The sequence below is a fragment of the Pavona decussata genome, unplaced genomic scaffold (assembly GCF_977016875.1).
Source record: "Pavona decussata unplaced genomic scaffold, jaPavDecu1.1 SCAFFOLD_260, whole genome shotgun sequence".
NCBI lineage: Eukaryota > Metazoa > Cnidaria > Anthozoa > Scleractinia > Agariciidae > Pavona > Pavona decussata.
Window position 1 is genome coordinate 1,373,224 of NW_028145663.1, and position 24,991 is coordinate 1,398,214.

Genomic DNA, 24,991 nt, shown 5'->3' on the forward strand with positions numbered 1-24,991 from the left:
ATGCATTATGGGTGAAAATTCAACCCTCCTCTGGACTTTGCCTCAAAGTCTGGAGGAATAGTGTAGGCAACGAGGAAACAAATGTCTTTGTGATGATTTACCGTTGGTCTGGACAGGTTCCTCGAAACATTGTAATCAAGAGAGTTCAAGCTTCTGAGTGCTTGTTCTCCTTGTATTATAAGAATTACGTAAGCGGAAAGGAAGGCTAGCGATCCTTGGCTGAGTTTACATAGAGCATGTTGTTTATAATGACGGCATCAAGTGAAAAAGGAGTGGTCCATACAGCCAGAGAATTCAAAATTAAGTACAATGACATTCTACTTTGCCTAGTCCTGATCAGAATAGGGGACTATGGCTCCAGCTGTTATCTACGAAAGGTATTGTTCCTGGACTTGCTGGAAACCTCAATTGTTTTCAGCGTTTCAGTTTTCTTTGTTTCTTGATTTGTGAATTGTCTCTCAGAGAGAAAAACTCAGAGTTAAAGTATGTGCGTCTCGAAAAGCTGGGCATCATGCATCAGTTGCGTACGAGCCACAGGAAGCCCACACGGTCGGCCCGGAGGCTTAAACTCAGTTACAGTAGCGTGAAGTAGCTACCAGGAGTATTGATACTCTCCCCTGGATGTAGTGGATCGGGGTACCCATCACCTGGATGAACAGAGACAATGTGGTTTAAAGTCTCTTGTCTAAGGTAAGACTAAACGAGTCCCGATCCACCCCTCTCCCATCTTCCGATCGACCGAAAGTCCAAAGCTCTAACCATGTCACGCGCGCCTCTAACGGGATACAAACTTTATTAAGGACGTTGACTCCTTTTGCTATTGCGCATGCGTTTTTGGTTTCCAGAGCCGCGTTCCTTTTGACCAGCGCCATCCTAGATTCGTGGCACCGACCAAAATGACTGGCGCAGCTCTGGGGAAGAGAAAAACTGAAAAATTTTTGCGCGGTTAATGACTAGGGGGTGAGGGGAAAGCAGGTCTTCGCAAATTAAAGGTTGTTGGAATCCAAAAAGAAAATTAGGGATAACCACGCATTTTTGAAAGATAATTAAGCTTCAATTTGGAAAAATGCCATATATTTTATGTATTCAAGAGAAAATAAAAGGATCCTTATTTTCTCTTGATATATTTGAACATCTTTTAGAATTATTGTTGCTTAAGGATGGTGCCTTCTAATAGTGAGGTATTTAATTTCCTTTTTGTTCAGATTTGTCACGGGTAGCTTTATGATCTGGGTAGTAATCTATACTTGCTTTTTACAAAGAGGGAGATCCACTTCCCCGGCGAAACTTCCTAATACAGCTCACTTTGCTCTGAAGCGAACCTAATCGCGAGGAAGTGCTGGCGTGGTGAGTAGAGCTTTCTCGGCGTGACGAACGCGATTTGTAAACGCGTAAAATCTCCCGAATTGCCAGTTAGGTTAGCTAGCTATGGCGGGATCTCGACTAACCAGACTGATACTCAGTTTCCCCACCAATTGCAAAGCTTATGTCGACTATTATGCTTTAAACGGACTTGCCGAGCTATTGGCAAACCAAACCAGTCTGTTCACCCCGGCTTTGCTCATGTAGAACTTCAACCACTTAGAGCGTGGTTCTCGAGTTTCCAGTATGATTCAGTTCACTGGCGTAACAACGTAAATACGAAATCGAAGATTTAATGAGTCAGTGATGCGGTGTAGAGGGCGACCTGCTTATCAACCTGTCACAGATATTGGATGGTGTAAGTTAACAACCTATTCGCTTGATGTGATTGGTCAATGAACAGCAGAGTACAGGTCAACGGGTATTTACGTAAGATTGCCAGATATCACTGCGCAGGAATGAACTCATTCAAGAACAAAGGATATTTTATTTTTTCTTCGTAGCGGCGTGATTCGATACCAATAATATCGTGAATTCACTTAACGGTTCCACGATCAACTCTCAGAAATTGGAAACGGATCTTAAGGTAAGTAAGGTTATAGCTTAAGGAAAAATGTGACTTGTAGCAAGCATAAATTTAAAATGCTCTCGATTTAAGAACGTGAGGTGGTCATTTGTTTTGAAAGTGGTTGAAAGTCGCCAGAACTATAAACTATACCATCAAAATCAGTTTTAACGTTTTACACTGAACTGTAAAATACCATCTTGGGGGTTAAAAATATCTCTGGGATTAACTGTCATGGAGTGTTATTTGGTTGAGAGTCGTAACGTTTAATGGCGAGTTTAAGTCAGTTGATTGATATGTAAGAACAAAAGGGAATATGAGGCAGGTATTTTCCGCTGTAATGCTCGGTAATTTCTCGAAATGTGTTCTGGACCTAAACATTAATGTCAGAAGCGAACTGAAAAACGTAGAGCGAAGAACGTTATGCGCGATAGTTTCTGGGGATCGGATGTTTCTTGGAGATATAATTACAGAGCAGCAAGAACCTTTCAAAGATCATTAGCAGTAAGCTTTGGACAAACTAAGTGTGGTAAATAATTTTTATATCTGGCTAACGTTAACAGAAAGATGAATTTGAAACACATCATTCCACAGCCACTCAAGAATAAACTTCCGTCAGTGGTTTTTGAGAATGCATGGGCCGGCATCAATGCGTCCAAGCTGTTTCGAATTTCTTAACTAAACGGAGAATTTGCTTATTTGTGTATTTCTTGTCGTAGCAGGTAAATTAATCGATTGAATTATTATTTTTGGCAGCCGTATATCTAAATAATAACTGTAACCGATTTTACCAAGGCAGATTTTAAGAGAATAATCAATGTGTTAGTTTTCCATCAGAAAACAACTTAAAAAACCAACCTCACCAAAACAAAGTATTGCTCAAAAGCTTTCATCAAGAGAAAATCTGACACGGGCAGAATTTAGGACTCATGTAGACTGAAAAGTTAAAACCGACCGGTTGCCGAGTCGTAAGTGCATAGTTTTCAATAAAAACCTATGAAACTAGACAGATATTCGCTGTGAAAAACGCGTTAGTGTGGTCGAAAGGTAAAATTTGATCAAGCTGAGTATTGGTTTGTGCACAAAGAAGACACTTTTATTTTTTTTCACTTGAGACTGTTTTTTGAGATATCCTGAATGTGATATAATAAAGTTATCTTATTGGTGGAAAAGATTGAAAACTCCTGTGTGGACGCGAACAGTTTCTGCGTTTTCGATCAGCTAAACAAAACGAAGACTTCTGAGAAAGCTTCAAGCAGCTTTTCTCAAGGAGAAAAAAAATTTGCCTAGATATATGCTATGGCACAATTCGGCAACGGAAAAAATGATGGAATTTGTCCATTGAAGGATTTTATGCAAACACCAATGTTAAATGGAATTTGTACGCCGGACAAAGTAATTTGGTGTGGACAAAGTTAATATAGGAGAATGGTCATGAGGCAAAACAAGTTTCTTTGTTATACGTTTTTGTTAACATTTTTGGCCTTGACCGTGCACAAACCACAATAGATTTTGAAATGCGTTGGAGCAACTGGCCAATAGAAACATTCCTGTTAAAATATTCAGCTGTAGTGTGAACGTTAAAACACAGGATTGTGCACGGTCGCGGCCTTTCTAACCTAAATTGCAGCACCATTGTTATCAACTTTGAAAATGGCAAGGTTTCATAACCAGTCCTTCGATTAACTATGGTGTGGACAATTAAATCTGAGCTTTAAGTAAGAACATGTAACTGGAATTTTTTAGGCTTTACATAGATAATAGTCCCCTACTGAGTGTCAAAATTAATTTTTTGTACACTTTGTTTTTACTTTACTATACTAGTCGATACTAGCCGGGTTAGGTGAGTGGTCAAAAAATTGGCGCAATTTTGTTAATTGATCAATTGTGCCGCGCTTGACGTCAAATACGTCCATTTGATTGGTATTCTGATTGGCTTGCTGTGGTGTTAACGTTTGCTGTGATTGGTTAGAGCGAATACATTGGCTTAAGTTAATTTAGCGACACTCAATTGACACTCAACCGGTTTAACTGGTTAAATCAAATCATGCCTACTCCAACACTTTACAGCGTCCTAAAGAACTCAGTAAATGCAAGAGGTAGAACTACTGTAAAAGTCTTTAAAATGTTTCGTTGGCAGGTTTAAAAAGGCACCATGACTTCAGCCATCCAAGTCATCGAACAGATCAACGAACAGTTGACGTGCGCCATTTGCCTGGATCGTCTGACATCACCGCTGTTTCTACAGTGTCTGCACACATTCTGCTCACAGTGCTTACACAGAATCGTCAATAATGATCCCGCCCCCGTGATTACATGTCCCACATGTCGAGCTGAAACCCCTCTTCCAGAGAAAGGCGTCGACCAGTTAATGTCAAACTTCTTTGTAAATCAAATGCTAGACCTTGTATATTGGAAATCTGAAGAGCTAAAGAAAGAAATTCGCGAGAACAAAAAGTGCGCCGCCTGCGATAACGTGAAAACAGCGGATTTTGCGACCTCAAGATGCGTGGACTGTAACAAAGACCTGTGCACAAGCTGCGTAGCGGAACATAAACGGGCCCATGCCACTCTCGACCACAGAATCATCGCGACCAGCGAAGACGATGGGCAAGATACTCAAGAGCTAGATAAGTACTGCTTGTCGTTTTGCAAGTACCACACAAGAAATGTTATCAAGTATTTCTGCAACACGTGCGACGAAGCTATTTGCCGAGTGTGTACCATTCTGGAGCACAGAGAGCACCAGTATGTCTATCCTAAAGAGGCGTTACCAGGGAGAAGAGGCGCTATCGCAGAGCTCCTTGAACAGGCTAAGTCGCGCATGCCCCAGCTGAAGAAAACGCTGGCTGAAGTCCGCGAAATGTCAAAGAGGCTCACAGAATGCAAAGAGGCTATCACTAGGGAGATCAGCGAGAATACGCAAGCCAGAATCGAGGCGCTGCGAGAAGGTCAAAACGATTTGTTGAAGCAGCTCGATGACATCCACACCGCTAAACAGAAAGTCTTGTGCTTGCAAAAAGATAGCATTGAGCTTGAGCTTGGAAAGCTTTCTGGCTGTTGCGAGTTCGCGGACAACGTCATGAAGTTCGGCAACGAGGTTGAAATTCTACAGATGAAAGGACGTTTAGAGACATTGAACGACGTGAAGGTTAATTTTGAGCCAGAAGAAGACGACACGATTCAGTACGTTAACGATCCTGCGACGACGAAGATCGTGTCGGAATCGCTCGGCAGCATCCGGGCAAGCAGCACTTTTGCCTCGATTTCGTTTGCGAGCGGAGATGGAATTCACACTGCTCGTGTCAAAATGGAGACGACGTTTAAGCTGACCACTAAGGATCGACATGGCCAGAGGCAACAAGGAGGAGATAGAGTGACTGTGGACATAACACAACCAGATGGATCAGGTGTGCCTGCTACAGTCAAGGATGAAGGTATGCTCGAGATTTTAATATTACTATGACAATACATGTTTCCAATATCGTAGTAGTCGCCACCCCCTCCCCGCTCCTCTCTACCCCGTATGCTTATGGGCAATATGCCTGACCAATTGGTATGTAAAACTGACGATGGATACTTTTCTTTAATTTGTTTTAGGTGATGGCACGTACACTGTGTATTACACACCAGAAGTGAATGGCAAACATGAAGTATCAGTTGCCATTCAAGACAAGGCAATTATGGGCAGCCCTTTTACGGTCCTTGTCATCAACCGCCGAGAATACGCCGATGTTGGCCCGACGCTTCTTCGATTTGGCCAGTATGGTAGCAAGAAGCGCGAGTTCAAATCCCCGTTCGGAGTTGCCGTTGACGAAGAGTGTTATATCTACGTAGCCGATAGCTACAATCATCGGATCCAAATCTTCGGTCCCCGGGGGGAGTATGTCACGCAGTTTGGTTCCCACGGGGAGCGTAAAGGCGAGTTCAACTGCCCTACAGATGTCGCTATTGACACCAAAGGAAGAGTTATCGTCTGCGATAACGGCAACAATCGAATCCAGGTCCTTAGTCGTAATGGGGGATTCATTGGTAAATTTGGTCGCGAGGGGACCGGTAACGGCTTCTTTAAATCCCCCTGGGGAGTCGCAACCAACCGGAAGAATGATATCTTTGTTGCCGACATGGAGAATCACCGGATACAAATTTTCTCTCCCGAGGGGAAGTTCTTGTCGAAAATCGGTTCACTTGGTGATCGTCCAGGGCAGTTCAACTCTCCTTGTTATCTCCTTGTTAACCCCGAAGATGATCATATTTTCGTCTCCGACTCGAAGAATCACCGTATCCAAGAGTTCGACAAAAATGGGAAATCCCTTCGGCAGCTTGGGGGTCAGGGGTCAGGGGAAGGGCAGTTTTCACACCCCCGGGGATTGGCTATCGACATCGCCGGTAATCTTGTGGTCGCTGACATGGGCAATCATCGCTTGCAGATCTTGGCCGCGAACGGTAAGTTCGTTAAGGAGGCTGGGTCCGAGGGTAGCGGAGACGGTCAGTTGTCGTTCCCAGAAAGCGTTGCAATCATGCCCAATAGTGGATATATAGTCGTCTCGGACCTCAGCAATAACCGATTACAAGTATTTTAAAAAGACAACACCGGCCGTTCCACATGAAAATGGCTTGTCCAAAGAGGTGATATTGGTTATAAGTACGTATGCATGTCTACTCTTGCAGATAATCATCGAAGAAAACATAACACGTTAAGGGTGTTAAATTATAGCGTCTTTGAACAAAAAGAAATGAATTGAATCATTCAAGAGGCGAAATGCCCGTAAGAAAGACGCATGAAATTTTGCACTACGTACTTATTAAAAGTTATACCATTTTTACAACACTTTGTAAGGCCCCGTCCACACAGATGCGCGTTTGAAGTTAATGTTTTCATCGAAAACAGAACAAAAGTTCTACGTTCAGACGACCATTATCAGACTGTTTCTTTCAGATCATACGAAAACGACATGAACGGAAAACATGCGTTTTAACCTGAAAACGCGTTATATCACGCGATCTTTTGTTTATAAAAGCGTTGATTTTCAAAGTAATTTTTGCTGGAGACCTTCTTCAAAAGTTTGCGCTTTCGATCCGTGAATGCGCGACAGAGCATAAAAACGCATAGAATAGGTTCGTTTTCAAATGAACGCATCTGTGTGAGATAGGGCCCAAGACGTGTTAGGTGAAATGCGACTCGTTTACTGTCTTGCAAATGGCCCTTATGTCGGGCCATTATCAATATACCCTTTCCAGTAAAAAATGTAAAATAAAATAAACTTCGTATATATGGGTTAGGTTAGACTGCGAGCAGTCTTTTTCTTTTCCCAATTTCTGTAGCGCGCGATGGATCTAGCGAGGAATGAAGCTCAATCCCTCCTCGTTCACTTTTCTAATTTGCGTAATTTAAGGACGGTGCCTACTAATACCGAAGTATTTTTGTGCGGCTTATGACTATGCGGGAAAAGCAGATCTTAGCAAGGCCTCTTGGAATCCAAAAAGAAAATTGGGGGTTACCACGCATTTTTCAGAGATAATTAAGCAATAATATCTCTAAAAAGCGCCAAAATATAAAGGAATGTATGGAATTTTTTTCCTAAATTGAAGCTTAATTATCTCTGAAAAATGCATGGCTAGCCACAATTTTCTTTTGAGATACCAAAAGCACTTGCTAAGTTCTGCTTTCTCCGTATAGTTTTAAACCGCGCAAAATTATCCCTGTATTAGTAGGCACCACCCATAGGAAACCCGAGTATCTCGAGATGCGCCGAACGTATGCGCAGTAACAATAGTAGGCACCGTCCTTAACCGTCATTTTGCGCGCGTGATCTAAGGGTAAAAAGTACGAGTGCCCGCAGTCTAGGGTTGGGTTACTATACAACTTGTATGTAAATGCTAATATGTAAAACAACTAAGTTAGATTTACACATAATGATCAGGGTTGCGGCGAGGAATATTTTTCCATCACTGAGTCCATTTTTTTATGAAAAATCTCTGTCAACGGTCCATGATCTCAAAAGCGGTACTAATCACAAAGTGGTGGCTAGCTTATAAACTGCCCGACCACACGTTTTATCCCTGAAATTGCATATACGTCGCTACGAACCTGCATTAATTTGTCTTTCCAAATGACTCGAGTTTAACAGAGAAAGAGTTATTCAAGTTTATATCAAAACTTGTTTACTTTTTTGTGCATTTTTTTGTCGGTTATTATTGCCATGGATCAGGGACATCCAATGGCTCATTTCGGTGAATATCTCAGTTTTATGATTTGGAAATTCGGATCTTGCCTTAAGGAAAATCTACAGTTTTATTCGGAAAAACGTCAGCTCGAAATTTCGTAACATTGGAAAACATTTTACCTCTTTCGTTTTCGAAGAGGCAGATATGGCGTTAAAAATGCGAAAAGAGGTCAGCTTGCACTTTCGTACAACCAACCATCAGCAGAGTTATTAAATTCAGGGAAGAGAAATGCGTTTCCTAAAAAATTCTGCAACTTAAATTTTCAGCTAAAGCTTTCGAACAGATCAATCTATTGTAGCTTGCGCAAATATGGCTTTAAAAGGACTGAAGACAAGAGAGAATATTTTAAGTATTTTGATTAAACTGTCCTCGTTGGGTGTCCCTGGAACTTATTATCTGAAATTCCATTTGCTGGTAGAGCGGGTTTTCAATTGAGTGTCGAAAGTAACCTCGCGTTTGCTTTGGTTTTGTATTACTACGCTCTGTGATTGGTTAACAAAACTCGTGCCACTTTCTCGTGTTTTCGCCGCACGTGTTTTCCCGCGCTTGGCGCCGGTTACATGTATTTGCTTCGAATTCTGATTGGCTCGTTGTGTTGTTTACACCTGTTGCGATTGGCCAGAGTAATTACTTTGGTTTTGGTTTTACGACACTTAATTGGAAATAGCTCTATTTTGAAGAATTTTTGTCGGTTTTTATTGATATGGATAACAATTCAGGTAGAATGCGTGTAGAATAAATAACCACGCAAAAAACGAATGAAATTAGATGAACGAAATAATTGGGACCTTTGAACAATGAGACAGAACATCAAACAATGGGTGGTTTCGAAAGTTCTAATTTTCGCTTTTGGGCTTTTGACGAAATTGTTTCGTCCGTTAATAGCTGTTAATTGCCATTTTTATCAAACACATTGTAACGCAGCCCAAATATTTACATGGTGCACTGAATATCACGTCGTCCATCGTCAACAGTTATCCTGCGATATGCGTGATTTCGTGTGTCGGTGAGAAAAATGGCAAAATAAAGATCGTCTCCAGCTTTCCTGCTCAATCTTGAGGAATATCCCCTGATTTTAGCCAACTCGGCCTAAGGCCTCGTCGACTAAGAATCAGGCGATGTTCCACGCGATTTCGCAGGATAATTATTGAATATCCGCTAGCTGTGACGACTACAATTTTGCCAATAAGGAGGACACGAGAATTAGCCTTTGCCGACTATAGTGTCAAAACTGCATCAATTTCTCATTGCCTTAAGACCCTTAGAATTGATAGAATCGTGAAAGATCATGAAAGAGCGAGCAAGTGAGAGAGTGAGTGATTGCATGCGTGAACCACGCGCAAAAGAGTAAGCGAATTTGTAAACTAAAGCAATAACCAATGTACGCAAAAAAATATTATTATTTAAAATTTGCTCGCACTTGATTATTATATTATCAATGAGTATGATGTATTTAATTAAATTAGCCTAAATGATCAATGTATTATTAATAGAAAAGCATGTATATAACGCATCTGATCTTGTCAGTATAATTGCATCTTGCAAACAATTTTCAGTCTTAGTTTAAGGGCCCTTTTCCTAGCCCCACTACCTTGTTGTCCGAATTTTAACTTCGGGTGCGTTCTTTTTGGGACTATTCCGTAATAGGAATTCAAAGAATACTAGGCGACATTTATGTTCTTTCGTTTACGGAATGAACAGAATAGTAACGACTTTAAGAAACCACGACGCGTACGGCAACCCCAACGAAAACGTCGCTTGAAAATTTCAGCTTGTTCAGTTCTCATCACTTGTACTACTTCGCGATTATTCCAATTTGTTCAACTTGTAAAGTGTGGCTCAACTATTCAGTAACAGAAGAGGTGGGAACGGCGTTGAAGTTAAGTTGAGACAGAGAACAAAAAATTTTCCTTCATTTGCTCGCGTTCTCCACAAAACCTTACATTTGGTCATTTCACGTTGTTGTTTGGCCGAGCACGGCGAAGAAATGTACCAAAATTTACAAAGCACTTACAGGGCCTTTGTTTTCCTCATTAAATCCTACTGTTTTGTGACGTTCTCGTTGCCGTTGCGGTAGTAGCTTCTTAAAATCCCTAGCATTCCACCAGAGAAGAATGAAAGGAATACAGCTGTTTACTCAGGAATAACAGAAATTGCGTTCTTTTAGGAAGTACTTCAGGTTAATGAGTATCGGTGGAATTGCGTTCTTTTGGAAACATATTCTGTGTATTTTCTTATTCCTGAACCTGTTAACATTAGCCAGAATTGTCCCTAAAGAATGCACTCTTCATTAATTACCAAACTTACAGCTTTGACTAACATACTATTTTAGTTTGAAAAGTCCTCTATCCAGCTTTTCAAAAGGGCCAGAATCCTTTTGAAGGGTGGAGTAGGGGACCAATGTTCACTTTAATTTAATATGATTACACTTTTCCTCCTGTCTACAACTTCCAGTATTGACGGAAGCTACAGTAGGAGAAAGTATTGCTTAAAAATTCCGATAACTTATAGTTTTGTAATACAGTTAAAGATAAAAACAGTATAATAATACAGTTAAAGATATATTCTCGTAAAATACTGTCACTTACTAGCTTCATATTAATGAGATCAGAAACTCTTCATTTACGATGCCAAACTCAAAACGCAAACATCCTTCCGATAAAGCCCAGCTGAACATAAACCCGTCTAAAGCAGACAATTTTGCTTCGGCACGAGTTGCACGAATCCCCGGCCACGAAACTTGTTGCCTAGTTGCGACATACCATGAAGTGGCGGGTCTCGCAATTTGTTGTTGCTGTTGTTGATGTTGCCGTAATCGTTGCGTGAAGTAGAAGTCGATTCTACTTCATCGAACAATGACTCCAACAAGAAAAAGGTTGCGACACATTTCAGGGTATGTTACACTACGTAACGCTTCGTGCATCTTATCATCTCGTAATGGCGGAACAACATTGTGAGACAAGTGGCGCGAAAACTTTCTTTGAGTAACAGGGGCTTAAAGTCCATAAGCTGTTAGGACTAGCTATCATTTAGGCTGTTTTACGCTCTTTTCATTGCCACGCCCTACCACTTTTGAAAGTCAAAATTCCTTCCAATATTGAGCGTTCCGGAAATCAAGCCGGGGAGCTTGCCCCGAACTAAGTATAGGCTCCACAAAGAGTCCTTAGAATTAGGATTATATTCGGAATTTTACGGTAGTTGACATTCCCAGGTGATTCAGTTAAATTTGTTAGTGGCCGAGAGCCAGTTAAAAGAAATTATAAAAGAGACGTAGTGTGAGAACTGATCTGGAAGCTTTCCCAAACTGACTGACTGACTTGAAACCTATTCCCCAAACACAATTGCCTTTCCCGCGCAGTTCAGAACAAACAGCAAAATTCTGCGTTCTTTAAAGTGCACAGGTATATTTCCCCAGAAGCCGTGATTTGTTGCGCCCTCCCTTCGCAAAAACTGCTAAGTATCAGGGGAGCTTCAGAATAAACGGCGCTCGAACTTACAACACCATCCCGAGAACCATTAGACAGGTAGAGGCGTTCAGTGAGTTTAAAACTAAATTTAAGTACCATCTTAAGCAATAACGCCTGCCGTACATGCAGCATGTATAACTTAATTATTTGTCTAGTTTTTTTTTATGTTTCAATGTTTGTCTTGTACTGTGTCAGGGCTCCATTTAAACTAGCTCTGCTAAATTGGATGCCCCTGAATAAATATTGAATTAAATAAAAAAATTAAATAAAAAAATTAAAAAAAGTATTAAGGATAGGTAGCCCGAGAACTTATCGAGCTCGATAGGTTGTATTTTTTTTCAAATCCGATTTTTATCAATTGGTGATGAATTTTCATTACTTATAATATTACTTGCCAATGTGTTACACAAATGAGAGAAATTAAAATTAAAATTTAGCTTTCAACTCAATAAACCCTGAATCCCGATTTACGCGCGAAAATCAGATTTTGGCAAAAGTGTAGCCGTGCATTTCAGAGATAATGGAGCAACAACAATTCTAAACTGAAAGCTGTAAAATCCAAAGCAATCGACAGCGCTTTTTTTTCTCAAATTGAACATGCAAAAATGCATGGTGAACCCCAGTTTTCTTTTTGGATACCAATAACCCTTACTAAAATATGCTTTCCCCGCATAGTTATAAACCCCGGAAAATATCGCTGTATTATTAGGCGCCGTTTATAGGAAAGCCTTTAACAAAAGAAGGCAGTGACTTTAAGTTTTTTCGATGCATGTGATACTTTTTGTACCGTAACAGCCAGTGAGAGTTCTCCATTCTCTCTTTCAAAGTTGAAACTGAGTTATGTCATTCACTGACCTCTCCTTTCCTTTGCCTTCTAGTTTGGTTTCCTATTCCGGCTAATGAGCTGACTTTCGAGGACTCTTTTGTAAATCACTTATTAGTGACATTGATTTCCTCAATAAAGATTATTATTATTATTATTATTATTATTATTATTACTTTAAACTTAGTAACATGCAAAGGTGCCGTCCACTAGAAGATGGATTACTTGCATGATTCTAAAAATAAGCAACTGAAATACTTTACAGGATTGTTCAGATTACAAAATTGTCTTGTACAATCTTACAAAATTTGAAACAAATAATCATTACTCACTGAGAAACATACACTCTTTTTTTTAAATTTTGGGGCTGATGCATGTCGCACAAACCAACTCTTGCTAAAATTGGCTTCACAAAAAGCATTGAACACAGAGGTTCACAAAGCGACATAAAGTTACCAAATTTTTGCGGCGAATAAGCAGAAAACGTCCATGTGTAGTAGGTACAAAAAAAGAAAAAGAAAAAAAAGATCAAAATCAAGACGTTCTTAACTGAATCTCAGCCTGGGTACGTTCTTAGTATGTTCTTAAAACTTTGGTTAATCTAAGCCTCAACGTTCTTATAAAAAGGGTTCTTATAAAAAAAAGGGTGTATCCTTGTACTTGTTCCCCTTGCATGGGCTGCGTACACACCAATGCGGTGCCTTAGAATTTCGAATTCTTACCGACCTTGGCTCCTTGGGCTGTCGCAGCATTGTCATCGTTAACGACATTTCAAATTTCTCGAAAATAACACTTTATAATTACATTTGTTCTAGTCACTGCCAGATTTTTCCTTTTTGGTACCACAGAAATGGGCTTCTTCCAAATAACGGCTACTTCCGAAAGATGTCTTGCGACTGGCGCAAGATGAGCACTTCTCCAAGAGGAAGGGAGGGGGTGATTCTCTCCTGGGACGAGTTCCATAAAACTTAACGGCGGGCGTAAATGCTATCGTCAGACGTTAAAATACTGAATGTGACTGGGATGAAGGTCTGGCGTTAGCAGTTACGCGCGACGTTAAATTTTATGCAACTCACCCCAGGTCGACTATACTACCAAATTTAAATTAATTATCTTAACTGCAAATGATTTTAACGACGAAGATAAACTACTCATACGGGTGGCTCTGAAGATTCATTGGTTGAGAAAGGCCTTTAATAAGAATCAAGTTCGTTTGGAAACTTATGTTCCCAAACTGCATTTCAGCTGAGTGAAGTGGATTTAATTCAATGGGAACCCTGCTAAGTTAGTTAGTAGTTCAGTTCTTTTTAAGTGGACAGAGTTAATTGCGTGCTCTCTGTGACAACGGAAAATTGCTTGACGGGTGCCCAGCTTCAAATTTGCCTGCAAAAGGCTAAAATTCAATTGAAAACTGACAATCGCTGATAATTGAAATAACTGAGGCTTTATTCAGAGGGACTTCAATTCTGCCAAACTATTTCAAGCAAAGCAACTTTATTCAAAAAAGGTTCCTCCTTGCAGCGAATAAGGCAAATACTTGAGCACCCATGCAATGAGAACATTTAACCAAAATAATTAAACTTTTGTCTCCTGGCCTGTGCTCCCAGATCATTTGGTGGCCTTTTAAAGGAATATTTGTCTACGTTCAGATACAGCTCGATCTTTTCGGATGCTATAGCCGAAAATTTAAGTCCCAGAAACTTTTAGAAAACGGAATCTCATTTACCGAATTTACGTCAAGCTGTTCTTGGCTTTACGAAAATGCTATAGCTGACCTTATTTTGCATTCAGTTTAACGAGAGATTCGCCCCCCGAAAACGAAAGGAATTAGTTTTACTGTACTGAACAGTGTTACGAAATTTTGAGCTGACGCATGGAAGAAAACTTAAGATTTTCTTCCATTACTGTAATAATAAATTCTTATTTCTGTGGTGATTAAAGGGGGAGTATCATGGGGTTTTTGACCTCTTTTGTTAAAAATGGTGAAATAAGACCTTCACTTTGCTACAAAATAATATTCAAGAACAACAGGAGGAGAGAAATCAACGCAATTCTTGACAGGAACAACTCGTGATCTGTTCTAGCGTATTTTGGAAACTAAACTGATACGAAAACTTGAAAAACATTAGCCTAACATTTTTTAAGTTTCCAATCCACTTCGATCTACTCTGTCTCTGGCCAGAGGCACTAATCGACAGTTTTATTGCACTGGGGTAATAATTTATAACAAAACTAGACAATCATTTTTTTGTTTCTGTTGTCAGACAAACATTTTTTGGTTTTGAAATGACATCAAATTTTCGTGATACTTCCCCTTTAAGTCTTTCCAAACAGATATCCAACGAAATGAAACGCTGGCCTTTCCTAAATTTTAAAGTCAAGACATACACAACAAAGGATTGTCTTTCTGACCTCGATAAATTGCTTATACCGGTGTTTCTGGTGGTCGCTAGCTGAGAGGATTTCAAAACAACGGCCATTCTACAAACATTACGGGTCTTGCAGGTTTGCTAACACTTCATCTATAAGATATTGCTCAACACAATTACCTGGTTACGCAATTTCTAACAAAGAACATTTTCTATTTCACTTTTGGAGCGCACAAAAGGAGCCGAAGAATGAATTTTTTGTTAGCTTCGATCGCCGTTTTTGCAGCTCTTGTGGCCTCGTCGGAAACTGAACAAGTTAGCGAGCTTACAAATGACACCTTTGAAAGCTACCTTACGGTATCGAAACTGGCGATTGTGGATTTTTATGCTCCATGGTAGGTAATCCTTTCCATTTCCAGTATTTTGCGAACTTTATCCTAAATTTTAGCGAATCTCTCCGGTGAACTAAAATGTTTACAAGTGAAGGCAACCGTTTGCCGTGTAATAGGTGGCCTCTTGTACATGTCAGCGTTAGTACTCGGACTCTCAAGTTAAGATGGTTATTCACAAGAGATCTGAGACGGAGTTACACTATGATCTCACTTAGGTCATTGGAGAGATGATCCTTTCAGGGAAAACCGCCTTAACACAGTGTTTAAGTGAAATCTGGCGGCAAGGGAATTTTAATTCATGAACGTAATCGCTTATGGCTAATCACGTATCGATCGCTGAATTGGGCCGATTTGGCCCTTATTCTCTCTCTTGCATCGAAGAAATAGAAGCTTTCCGTTTTCCTTTAAAGTTATATAAACTGGAGAAGACATTCGAGAGACAAAGAAACTCTGGTGGAAACTTGTGAATCGTAGGCGAGTGTTTCTACTGGTTTTTCGAGTCTTCTGAAACGTCTACAAATGTTTTTATTAACTCTACTAAAACAAGACTAAAATTAAATGTTTACTTGATTTTCCTTTTAGGAAATGGCAAATGTAAAATTACCATGTTTCTGTAGATTTTGTGGGAGAAAAACTTGGTTTTCAAGAGAGTATGAAATTTGAAATGGTATATCTTCTAAAGCGCTAGCTAAACTGCGCAACACATCCAAAATTTGTTGAATAACAATGTTGGACGGGGGCTTTAACGTCATTTAACATAACACCACCAAAAGCAAAAGCAAAAACAAAAACAAAACAAAGCATTCATCCAGCAAAAATGATGTAAGTTCTAACCCGTGACTCCTAACATGGATTGCAAAGGGTGTGATTAGAGGCGCAGACTCGTCATCTGGAACCAGTTTCAGGTTCCGGCGCGGCCCCTCTTTGGCCATTAGCTGGATTTGTGCCAGGGTAGTCTTCTGTTGAAATCCTCGGGAAACCTCTCCTGGAAACCTCCACTCTTGAAATAAATTAACGTTAATTTGTTCAAAATACGATCCCATTTCAAATTTCGTTGGAAAACATGGAAATAAGATTTTTGCGTCGGACAAAACAGGATTTGATTTTCACCTTTTTTTCCTTTTAAATTTCTCGGGCGCGGCCATCTTGGATTTCATGACGTAGTACGGTCGCTCTATTGTTTTACACAAAATAACTTCTGCTTACTAACAATAGCAGAATAAATATGACGTCATAAAATCCAAAATGGCGGCTCCCGGGAAATTTAAAAGCGAAAATAGTTGACAATCATATCTAATTTTTAGTACACTTGAATGTTATTTCTACTTTTTAAACTAAAATTAAGAATTTAGACACTATTCCCAACAATTTACCGTCCATTTGTCGTCGGAGTGGAGGTTCCCTTTAAGAAGTTAAATTTGCTTTCAGTACATCAGAGCTTACCCTTACGTTCCAACAAAATGTTGTGCTACGTTTAAGACGGGCGCATAAATTGGTCCTTAAAAACCACTTTATTTAATTATCAATGTATTTAGCGCAGAGCGCTAATTGGTGGCTCTTGGCCAGATCGAATTTGAATTTAGAAATGTTGGTTTATGTGGAGAGGGGAAATCGGAGAACCCGGAGAAAAACAACAACAAACTCAACCCACATATGACGCCGAGACCGGGAATCGAACCCGGGCCACACTGGTGGGAGGCGAGTGCTCTCACCACTGCGCCGTCCCTACTCCCCCTGTGATTTCTGGGGGGTTTATCGTACATTTGCCGGCTTTAAATCGTCCGATTTGGAATATTTTTACGCGATAATGTGTCAGTAAATGGAGCAAGGTGCTTGTCACAGCCGGAGGCTAATAATTCCTGATCTCTTCCCAAACAGATCAGTCGAGACCACTTCTCTTAGCGGACCAAACCCCGCTGCAATTATTTTTGTAAAGTGTCCTGGGAGTTTAGAAAACGTTCACGTTACTCTTAGATGTTTTAGTAAAATGTTCCATATTCCATTACAGGTGCCCTCACTGCAAAAACTTCCTTCCCATCTACAAGCAAGTTGCTGCGCAAGCGCAAGCAATGAAGTTGAACGTGTTTTTTGCCAAGGTAAAGTGGAATGCGTGGAATTAAGGCGCCATTCACGCTAACGCATTTCCGTTTGAAAACGCATACTTTTTGATACGTTTTCGCCTCTCGTCCACACTAAAAGGCTGATGGAAACGGAGGCTTTCGAAAACGCTTTCAAAAGCGGAGACGTTTGAAAACGCTTCGTTCCTAGTGTGAACAGTGAAAGAGGAGACTTTTAAAAACTGCCCAAATCGGAGCAGATTGCGGATGGTCTCTGCACTACCCGTATAAGGGTGCACAGTTCTGCGGATTTTTGATTTTTCTGGAGAATAATATTTACCAGTCTCTTGCCTTATTGACTGCACTTGTGGTTTACTGGACACTATAAACGACATCCGACTTATCAGTCCATTTGGAATTAATACATTCCAACCGCAATTCTGTACGAAAGGCTCGTTAAGCTCATTTAATTGATAAGGCCAAAACTCTATACAGAGCAGCTTGGTATAAATAGACGAGACGAGCAGCATTGATGATATTAATCTCACCAACTATTGGCCTATCACCTTCATTTATTTCATGTTCTAGCCGGGCGAAGAAATATATAGTGTACTGACGACACAAAAAATTTCCAAAAGCAGCTGTTCATAATGCAATTCTTACTTTACCGTGTTCTTTACTGACCCAATTATACAAACAGTAACTTGCAAAGTACAACAGGCTGAGGTATAATCTTATTGCGTTTCACGTTTTTTTTCAACAGGTGAATTGTGCGGGAAGCGGGAACAAAGTGTGTGAGAAACTCAAGGTCAAATTTCTCCCAACAATAAGAGTATTCAATGACGGAAAGCCACTCGGAGATTACAATGGCAAACGAACTCAAGGTAATAATTGTGAACGGTTTGTCAATTCCCGTCTTCGGGTATGCATTGGAATTGGCTGAAACCTGTAAAGAGGGTTTCGTTTTGTCCTAGTAAGCGTATGGGTGTTGCCAAACCAAACTAAAGTAATCGCCTCTACCCATTTTCATCAAATGGGATAATACTCTGACATAATCATGAAAAAATTGCGGTAAAACATCCAACTGATGCCAAGCGCGGGAAAATTTCAGTGCAACTGATGCAAGCGCGGGAGAACATGCAACTAATGCCTTTCGCAGGAAAACATGCAATTGATGCAAAGGGCAGCAAAACTTGCAACTGATGCCAAGCGGGGGAAACACTGATGCAACTAATGCCAAGCGCGGCAAAACTTGCAACTGATGCAAGCGCGGGAAGAGTGGAATTGAAATGTGCTGAATGCATGGGTTGAAAAGTCATGGTTGGTTTTGAGTTTGCTTGTAATCGGTAATATAAGCATGCCGCGACTCATCGCAGTCTCAAAATGTAATGGTTCAGCCTATTAAATGGGCGTATTGGGCTAGTCCAAAAAAATTAAATAGGAAATTCGAAAGTTAACGATATTTTTTAGAAAAACCAGCACTACTCACTACTAAAGAAAATCGCCATTCAAGAAAAAACAATAAAGCGGATTTCTTGGATAAAAGAAAACATTGCCTCAGTTAGGAGTAACCCGTATTTACTCATTTTTATTCAATAGGTGCCCTCATGGATTTTCTCAAAACTGCGACTAGTTCACCAGATAGCGTGAAAATGATGATGGCTGATGACATGGGTGGCAAGATCCCATCAAATGTGACGCCTTGGCACGCAGATGACAAAAAACAGTAATAACTCCATCCATATCAACCTTGGATTGGAAGGTCACGCAATGCTTTCATAATCATTGAGTGATTGCAGAGGCCGATGTAACGCAATTGGAATTGTTGAGACTGACAAAGGATAGTTACTGCAGCTTTCAAGGAAATATTCTTTATCGAAAGCTTATTAAATTAAACAATGTCCATAAATTAAATTTTTGGATAATGTTCTTTTTGCAATTATTAATTTAATGGTTGTGGACAACCTTTCATTTTTTTTAAATGTAGATGCTTATACCAATAAAAAAAAAACGTCAACGAAACGAAAGTGTAAGTAGGTATTTCGAAGATGTTTTTCGTGGTAAACTTTAAATTGCAAAATAATAAGCTATCAGCGCACACGGATAAGAAAAAAAAAAGATGACTGTTTTACATACTTGTAAAGCACTGTTTTGTAAACTTGTCTGTTAAGTAGCAGAAATAAGCTATTAACGCAACGCATAGATTAATTCACCTAGCCTTCGCTTGTTTGAATCTTGAAATAAAGTTGTAGAAACATGTATTGTCAATAGACAGGGTGTTTTAACCACAAGCGAAGTCGTTCCTGTTTTATTTTGAATCCCAACCTCCAACAGCTATAGACCTCTTTCATAAATGGAGGGCTTAATTGTTATTCTTTTGTATGCATTTATATTAGCCTTCCTGGCCTCGCTAGCATGTGTAAAAACAAAAGGATTTTCACTCAAAAGCGAGGTCAAGAAGGCTTATTTGCATGCACATAAAAGAATACTAATTATGCCCTCCATTATGAAAGAGGTCTATACCCTTGTCAATGTGAGGATGCAAAATGTTGAAACGTCGATTTGCAGTTTTTTCGCTGTAGTTTATCCGACTCATTAATCATTCATGAGGTCAATAGCCAATAAATGACGTCATGTGGGTCAGATAAACCTCACACGTAGTCATTTTTAGGAGAGGGGGGGGGGGGGGGGGGGATACGAATCCCCTAAAACGACTGCGTGGTACCCTAGGGTCAGATGGCCCGCAGTGACCCGTTCACTCGACAGACCCGTTGCTTTCCGCGCCTGTGACCAGTTTCTTACATATATAAAACCGTCCCGAGAAGTATTTTTCAAATCAGTTTACGATCGATCGGTGACAGTTTTTCGTGCAAACTAGCCCAATGTGTTTCTTAGTCTTGGAACGTTCTTAACGCCGTAGCTTGCAAGACTGTGATAAAAAAATTGAACTTATAGTAATGAACATTTAGAACTGAAAACAATTGTTCTGGACCGATGAAAGCATACATGGTAAGTATCTTCAAATTCACTTTTTTTAATCGACTGCGATTTTTGCTGCAAACTTGTCCAAGGTGTTCCCTAACATTGTAAACCTAATCTCAAAATAAAGCTTTCATAACCAATGAAGATTGACTTCTCTGCTGGCTGGAACTTTGGGTAAATAAAATAGTCCCTGGACTCGGTAAGTTAACGACACCTAATCGAGAAACAGATCCAAGATTAAAAATGATGAATTTGAGATTTGAATGAAGCGTAATTCTTTCTAAGAGTTGGAGTAGGATTGTGGAACGCAACTCCTGAGAAAAATCTATTTAAAAAACCGCACCACATATTCCTTCAAATTATTAAACTGAAGAAGCGTATCTTGATCAGTCTTTAATTGTGGGTTCATACTAGACCACTAAGTCTGTCTTAGCAACCTCTTAAGTCGACTTAGTAAAAATTATGCGTGTGAACTGCTAAGTCCAAAATAACCGATTTCCGACTTAGAAGCGGTAAACTCAAAGGGACTAAGTCATTCTTAAGTCGCTTGCAAACATGACTTAACGCTTGCTAGGAAACATGATAAGCTATAAAGAAACCAAGACGCGCATGACAAAAACAAAAAAAGAAATAATTTTAACACTAGTCATAACACCACCTGAAAGGTTGGCATGATAAGATTTTTTCCGTCTGAACGACTAAGCATACTTAGGCTGACTTAGGTTGACTTGGACTAAGTCTGCTTAAGACCGACATAGTGTCCAGTGTGAACTAAAAATAAGATTGATTGCGGTCACGGCGCGCAACACCTGATTAATAATCAAGTGTCCGCTACTTTTTTCCTTACCCAATGTTGGCAAAGAAATATTACGTTAGAATTTTAATTGCCATGGTAAGTTAATTGACGAGAATAAAGTGAAGAACACAAAGATGAATTACCTACGATCGAGCTAAATTTTAACAGCGCTCTTATGTCCTCTTATGTGGCGCTCGCTAAAACCATGGATAACAGAGAGCTTCTCTTTCAATGATCCATGCAGAAACTGTTTCGCCGCACCCCGGAAATGGTTAACCGTTTGTATGCATTGCAGACCTACCTTCTTGCGTGGAGACTGGGAGCCAGGCCAAGTGGACATATCCAAAATGGCGTCGTCCTTGGTGAAACAAGAACTGCCGCCTAAAGGTGGTTACCCTCCAATAGAATACGCCAGGAACTTGCCGAAAAGGGGTCCATCTGGTCTTGTAATATTTATTGGTGGCGCTGCCGTGATGGCATTCGGATTTTATCACGTTATCATGGGAAATAGAAGGCGCTGGTACGTGGGTAGTTCTGATAACGCTGAACTTGGCATATACGTTCATAAGTATATTGGTTTTGTGTTTTTGGTTTATTCAAGGAAACCTTAAGCTTTATGTTAATATCTAACGTATTGAACTAAAAGATATCAATGTGTACGAAACTAACTTGTATTCATTTTTTACCAACAAGTAAGCAAGTGTTTTGATTTTCTTACTATAAAACACCTCAGAAACACCAAATGTTTTTAAGAAACCGATGTAAGACTTAAGGACGGAGCCTACTATTGTTACTGCGCATACGTTCTGCGCATCGCAAGATACTCGGGTTTCCTATGGGTGGTGCCTACTAATACAGGATTCCAATAGGCCTTGCTGAGATCTACTTTTCCCGCATAGTCATAAACCGCACAAAAATACTTCGGTATTAGTAGGCACCGTCCTTAAATCAGTTCAGTTTCACGAACTATAATCTCTTTGCTTTAATTTGCAGTGAACTCATGACGGAGAAAATGAATGCAAGAATTGGAATTCTACCACTTTTGCAAGCTGAACATGATAGAAAGTAGGCTTTGACAGTACAGTCTTAATATTTTTGACATTTTACACGAAACGGGGGTCATTGTGATCATTGATGTCAATCAATGTCAGTCAATATGAAAATTATATTAACAATGATATAATAGGCCTTATCACGGTTTTCGACGCCATTTTGACGGGTAGGCAAACAGGCTGGAAGTAACAGTGTTTGTATGGAAATCCGATGTCAAATAATTTTCATAAAACATCGCTTCTAAAAAATTCATGAATTGGAAACTTTTGGCACTAGAGAAACTTTTTCAAGAACAAAATAATTGGAGGGCTGTAGCTATGACAGAGAGCGTCCAGCCGTGTTTTGAACTTTCCATACATTTGTCTGTATGGCGAACCAGCCGTGAGCTGCTGCTAAAAATAGTTTGCGGGAAAAAATACAGGGAAATGTATGGAAAGTTCAAAACTCGACTGGACGCTTTCTGTCACAGCTACATCCCTCCAATTTTGTTCTTAAAATTCTTTTCCTAGTACAAAAAGTTTCCAATTCATGAATTTTTCAGAAGCAATGTTTTATGAAAATTATTTGACATTGGATTCCGATACAAACACTGTTATTTCAAGCCTGTTTGCCTACCCGTCAAAATGGCGTCGAAAACCGTGATAAGGCCTATTATTACAATGATAAGTCATTAATCGACAATTTATTGGTATTGGAAATTGATCAACCACCAATGGAGCACCCTTTTGAGATTTGATCACTTGATCAACTATTTAGAACTGAGGCAAAATTAGAAGGATCTGTATGGAGTCATTGCAGCATTAATATCTCATCCCCAAATAACAATATATTGCAAAAAGATGCTGATTTTTAGCTAGTACGCATTTTTTTATTGTGCTTTTTCAGAATATCTCAACGAATCCCATTTTTTCGTAAAGTTCCTTTTGTGATGCCATCACTCAGTACTCTATTTACAGTGTCATGTGACTTGCCTTGATAGAAGACTGGTAATGGGAGAAATGGTAATGTCACAGAATTTTTGAACATTCCATTTGGAACAGGAAATGAGGGTTGTCTTTAATTATAATTGACATTGGTGGTTGACAATCCTCATCAATAATGTTTATTGTTATCAGCATCATGGTTTTCAATTGAGCAGTAGAAGTAATAAGCTTTACCTTTTTTGGTTTTGTTGTATGTTGCCAGAAAATATCTGTACCTTCCCCACAGAGGATTAATGGTTATTCTGAGGGTGAAGCTAGTGGGGGGTGGGGGGGGGGTGGGGATATGTAAAAGCTGACTTTTCAAGTCAAGTTATGGCAAAAAAAATTATATTGAACTTAACTGAATTTTATCTGGGTTGCTTCAGTTGTTCTAAAAAACAGTGAAACCAATAGTGTTATGAAATGGGCTGATTGTCAAGCCATTTTAACAGTTGTCGAAGATCATCAATAAAAAAGAAACATCAATTTCAGCACTAACCAAAGCTGGTTTTTTTTGCTTTGTCAGATGTTTGCAAGCACTAAAAGAAAATGAAGAACTTGAAGCATTGATTATGAAGGATGTCCCAGGATGGAAAGTTGGAGAGAGCACGTATCACACGGAGAAGTGGGTCACCCCCATCCCAGCACAAGTTGCCAAGCTTTAGCCAACAATTATTGTAAACGTGAATGAGGTCTTTTGTATAAACTTTGCTGTTGATGTGTGTATGATGTATGAGAAATGAAAAGTTTGATGGTAGTTGTCATGGATAGTTTTACCCAAAATGTTATAATTATTTGGTAGGATTAATGCAAAGTTATTCTTTGTAAAATTGGTATCATTGTTGAGCAGTGTTTCACAGTGAATTTAGTATTTGCATTACTGTGTTTGAGAAATGTGTTTGTTGTGTACTTCTAAGGCAACTGATATTTATGAAGATTTTACAATTAACAGAACTGACCAGGGTGTGATGACCAGTGGAGTTTAACTTTGTTCAACAATAAACTGAATTATTTCAAATATCAATGTCTTGTTTTGGTAGTTAAGCAGCATAAATGGCTAGAGTCACACAAACTCAGACCTCAAAATCATACACCTTTTAATTTTCTGAGGTCATCAGATAAAGTTAGTAAGAAGCAGCTGTGAGTATCCTGTCCATTGGAGGGTTACACCAGTCTTCCAGATAAGAGGAAGATCTCAGGTAAAAAACCCAAGAAAGCTGGCTTCCTGACCTAGCACATGAAATGGTAAACTTAAGAAGATTTGGAGAGAACCACACCTTAAAACCCCTTAAAATAATCCATTGACTCCTTGACTTTCAAAGTTGTCTGGAACACTGTCACACCAGGCAATATGTTACCAGTGCATAACAAAATTTGTGTTGTCTGTAGTGGTTGACATAAAAAAGTCAGACATTTTGGTGATAAACCCTTGATCACATTATCCCAGAGACATCTGATGGTTGTAAGGCAGTTTTAAGCACTCCAGACAATAATATTATTAACTCATACAAATTTTGCTGTGCATCATTAAGTTGGGGTGTTTTGTAGACAATGGCACACTATGGAAGTGGAAGAGACAACTTGTGACCCTTATTGGCTTCCATAGAATAATATTATTTTAAGGTTACTTAACCTTGTTTGTGTCACGATGGAATAAAGCATCCAAATAAGTGGGGCTGTGCTAAAGCTGAGAGAAAAAAAATGGGGGATGCATACCTTTCTTGGTAAAAGCAATGCAAGAGGACTTTCACTTAGCTGACACCAAGACAAATAAACTGAATTCATGAAAGGAACAACTCATAATTTTGAAAACGAAAATTCGAGAACTTGGAAAAGCTTAAGGTTAGCCTGACTTTTGTCAAGGTGCAAATCCAATCCAAGCCATGCTATCTATGACGAAAAAACTAATTCATCAACAGTTTAGTATACTTGGGT

At 39.6% G+C, this 24,991-nt stretch overlaps 3 protein-coding genes across 4 annotated transcripts; all 3 read left to right on the plus strand.

The window, feature by feature from the left end:
* Window positions 1–1,817: 1,817 nt before the first annotated feature.
* LOC146456197 (E3 ubiquitin-protein ligase TRIM71-like) lies at window positions 1,818–7,316 on the plus strand. Of its 2 annotated transcripts, XM_085093348.1 has the most exons (4): window positions 1,858–1,948; window positions 2,401–2,451; window positions 4,068–5,364; window positions 5,528–7,316. In XM_085093348.1, the coding sequence occupies exons 3-4, from the start codon at window positions 4,083–4,085 to the stop codon at window positions 6,508–6,510; spliced, it is 2,265 nt and encodes a 754-aa protein (XP_084949474.1). In that variant the 5' UTR covers window positions 1,858–1,948; window positions 2,401–2,451; window positions 4,068–4,082; the 3' UTR covers window positions 6,511–7,316. The 2 variants fall into 2 exon arrangements, with proteins under 2 accessions (XP_084949473.1, XP_084949474.1); XM_085093347.1 differs by lacking the exon at window positions 2,401–2,451 and having other exon boundaries at window positions 1,818–1,948.
* A 7,573-nt stretch (window positions 7,317–14,889) lies between these two features.
* LOC146456198 (protein disulfide-isomerase A3-like) lies at window positions 14,890–19,554 on the plus strand. The gene is made up of 5 exons (XM_085093394.1): window positions 14,890–14,950; window positions 15,044–15,209; window positions 17,215–17,302; window positions 18,027–18,147; window positions 18,863–19,554. The coding sequence occupies exons 2-5, from the start codon at window positions 15,064–15,066 to the stop codon at window positions 18,991–18,993; spliced, it is 486 nt and encodes a 161-aa protein (XP_084949520.1). The 5' UTR covers window positions 14,890–14,950; window positions 15,044–15,063; the 3' UTR covers window positions 18,994–19,554.
* Window positions 19,555–21,363: 1,809 nt separating this feature from the next.
* On the plus strand, window positions 21,364–24,076 carry LOC146456199 (NADH dehydrogenase [ubiquinone] 1 alpha subcomplex subunit 13-like). Its single transcript, XM_085093358.1, has 3 exons — window positions 21,364–21,561; window positions 22,035–22,106; window positions 23,583–24,076. Exons 1-3 carry the CDS (start codon window positions 21,389–21,391, stop codon window positions 23,719–23,721), a joined length of 384 nt encoding a protein of 127 aa, XP_084949484.1. The 5' UTR covers window positions 21,364–21,388; the 3' UTR covers window positions 23,722–24,076.
* Window positions 24,077–24,991: the final 915 nt, after the last annotated feature.

Bases quoted from the DNA above. Each gene is read 5' to 3' on its own strand.
- LOC146456198 (XM_085093394.1), top strand. From the start codon at position 15,064: ATGAATTTTTTGTTAGCTTCGATCGCCGTTTTTGCAGCTCTTGTGGCC. The intron at 15,210-17,214 runs GTAGGTAATCCT...ATTCCATTACAG, and splicing joins GTGGATTTTTATGCTCCATG to GTGCCCTCACTGCAAAAACT. The intron at 18,148-18,862 runs GTAATAATTGTG...TTTATTCAATAG, and splicing joins CAATGGCAAACGAACTCAAG to GTGCCCTCATGGATTTTCTC.
- LOC146456197 (XM_085093347.1), top strand. From the start codon at position 4,083: ATGACTTCAGCCATCCAAGTCATCGAACAGATCAACGAACAGTTGACG. The intron at 5,365-5,527 runs GTATGCTCGAGA...AATTTGTTTTAG, and splicing joins TGCTACAGTCAAGGATGAAG to GTGATGGCACGTACACTGTG.
- LOC146456199 (XM_085093358.1), top strand. From the start codon at position 21,389: ATGGCGTCGTCCTTGGTGAAACAAGAACTGCCGCCTAAAGGTGGTTAC. The intron at 21,562-22,034 runs GTACGTGGGTAG...TTTAATTTGCAG, and splicing joins ATGGGAAATAGAAGGCGCTG to TGAACTCATGACGGAGAAAA. The intron at 22,107-23,582 runs GTAGGCTTTGAC...TTGCTTTGTCAG, and splicing joins CAAGCTGAACATGATAGAAA to ATGTTTGCAAGCACTAAAAG.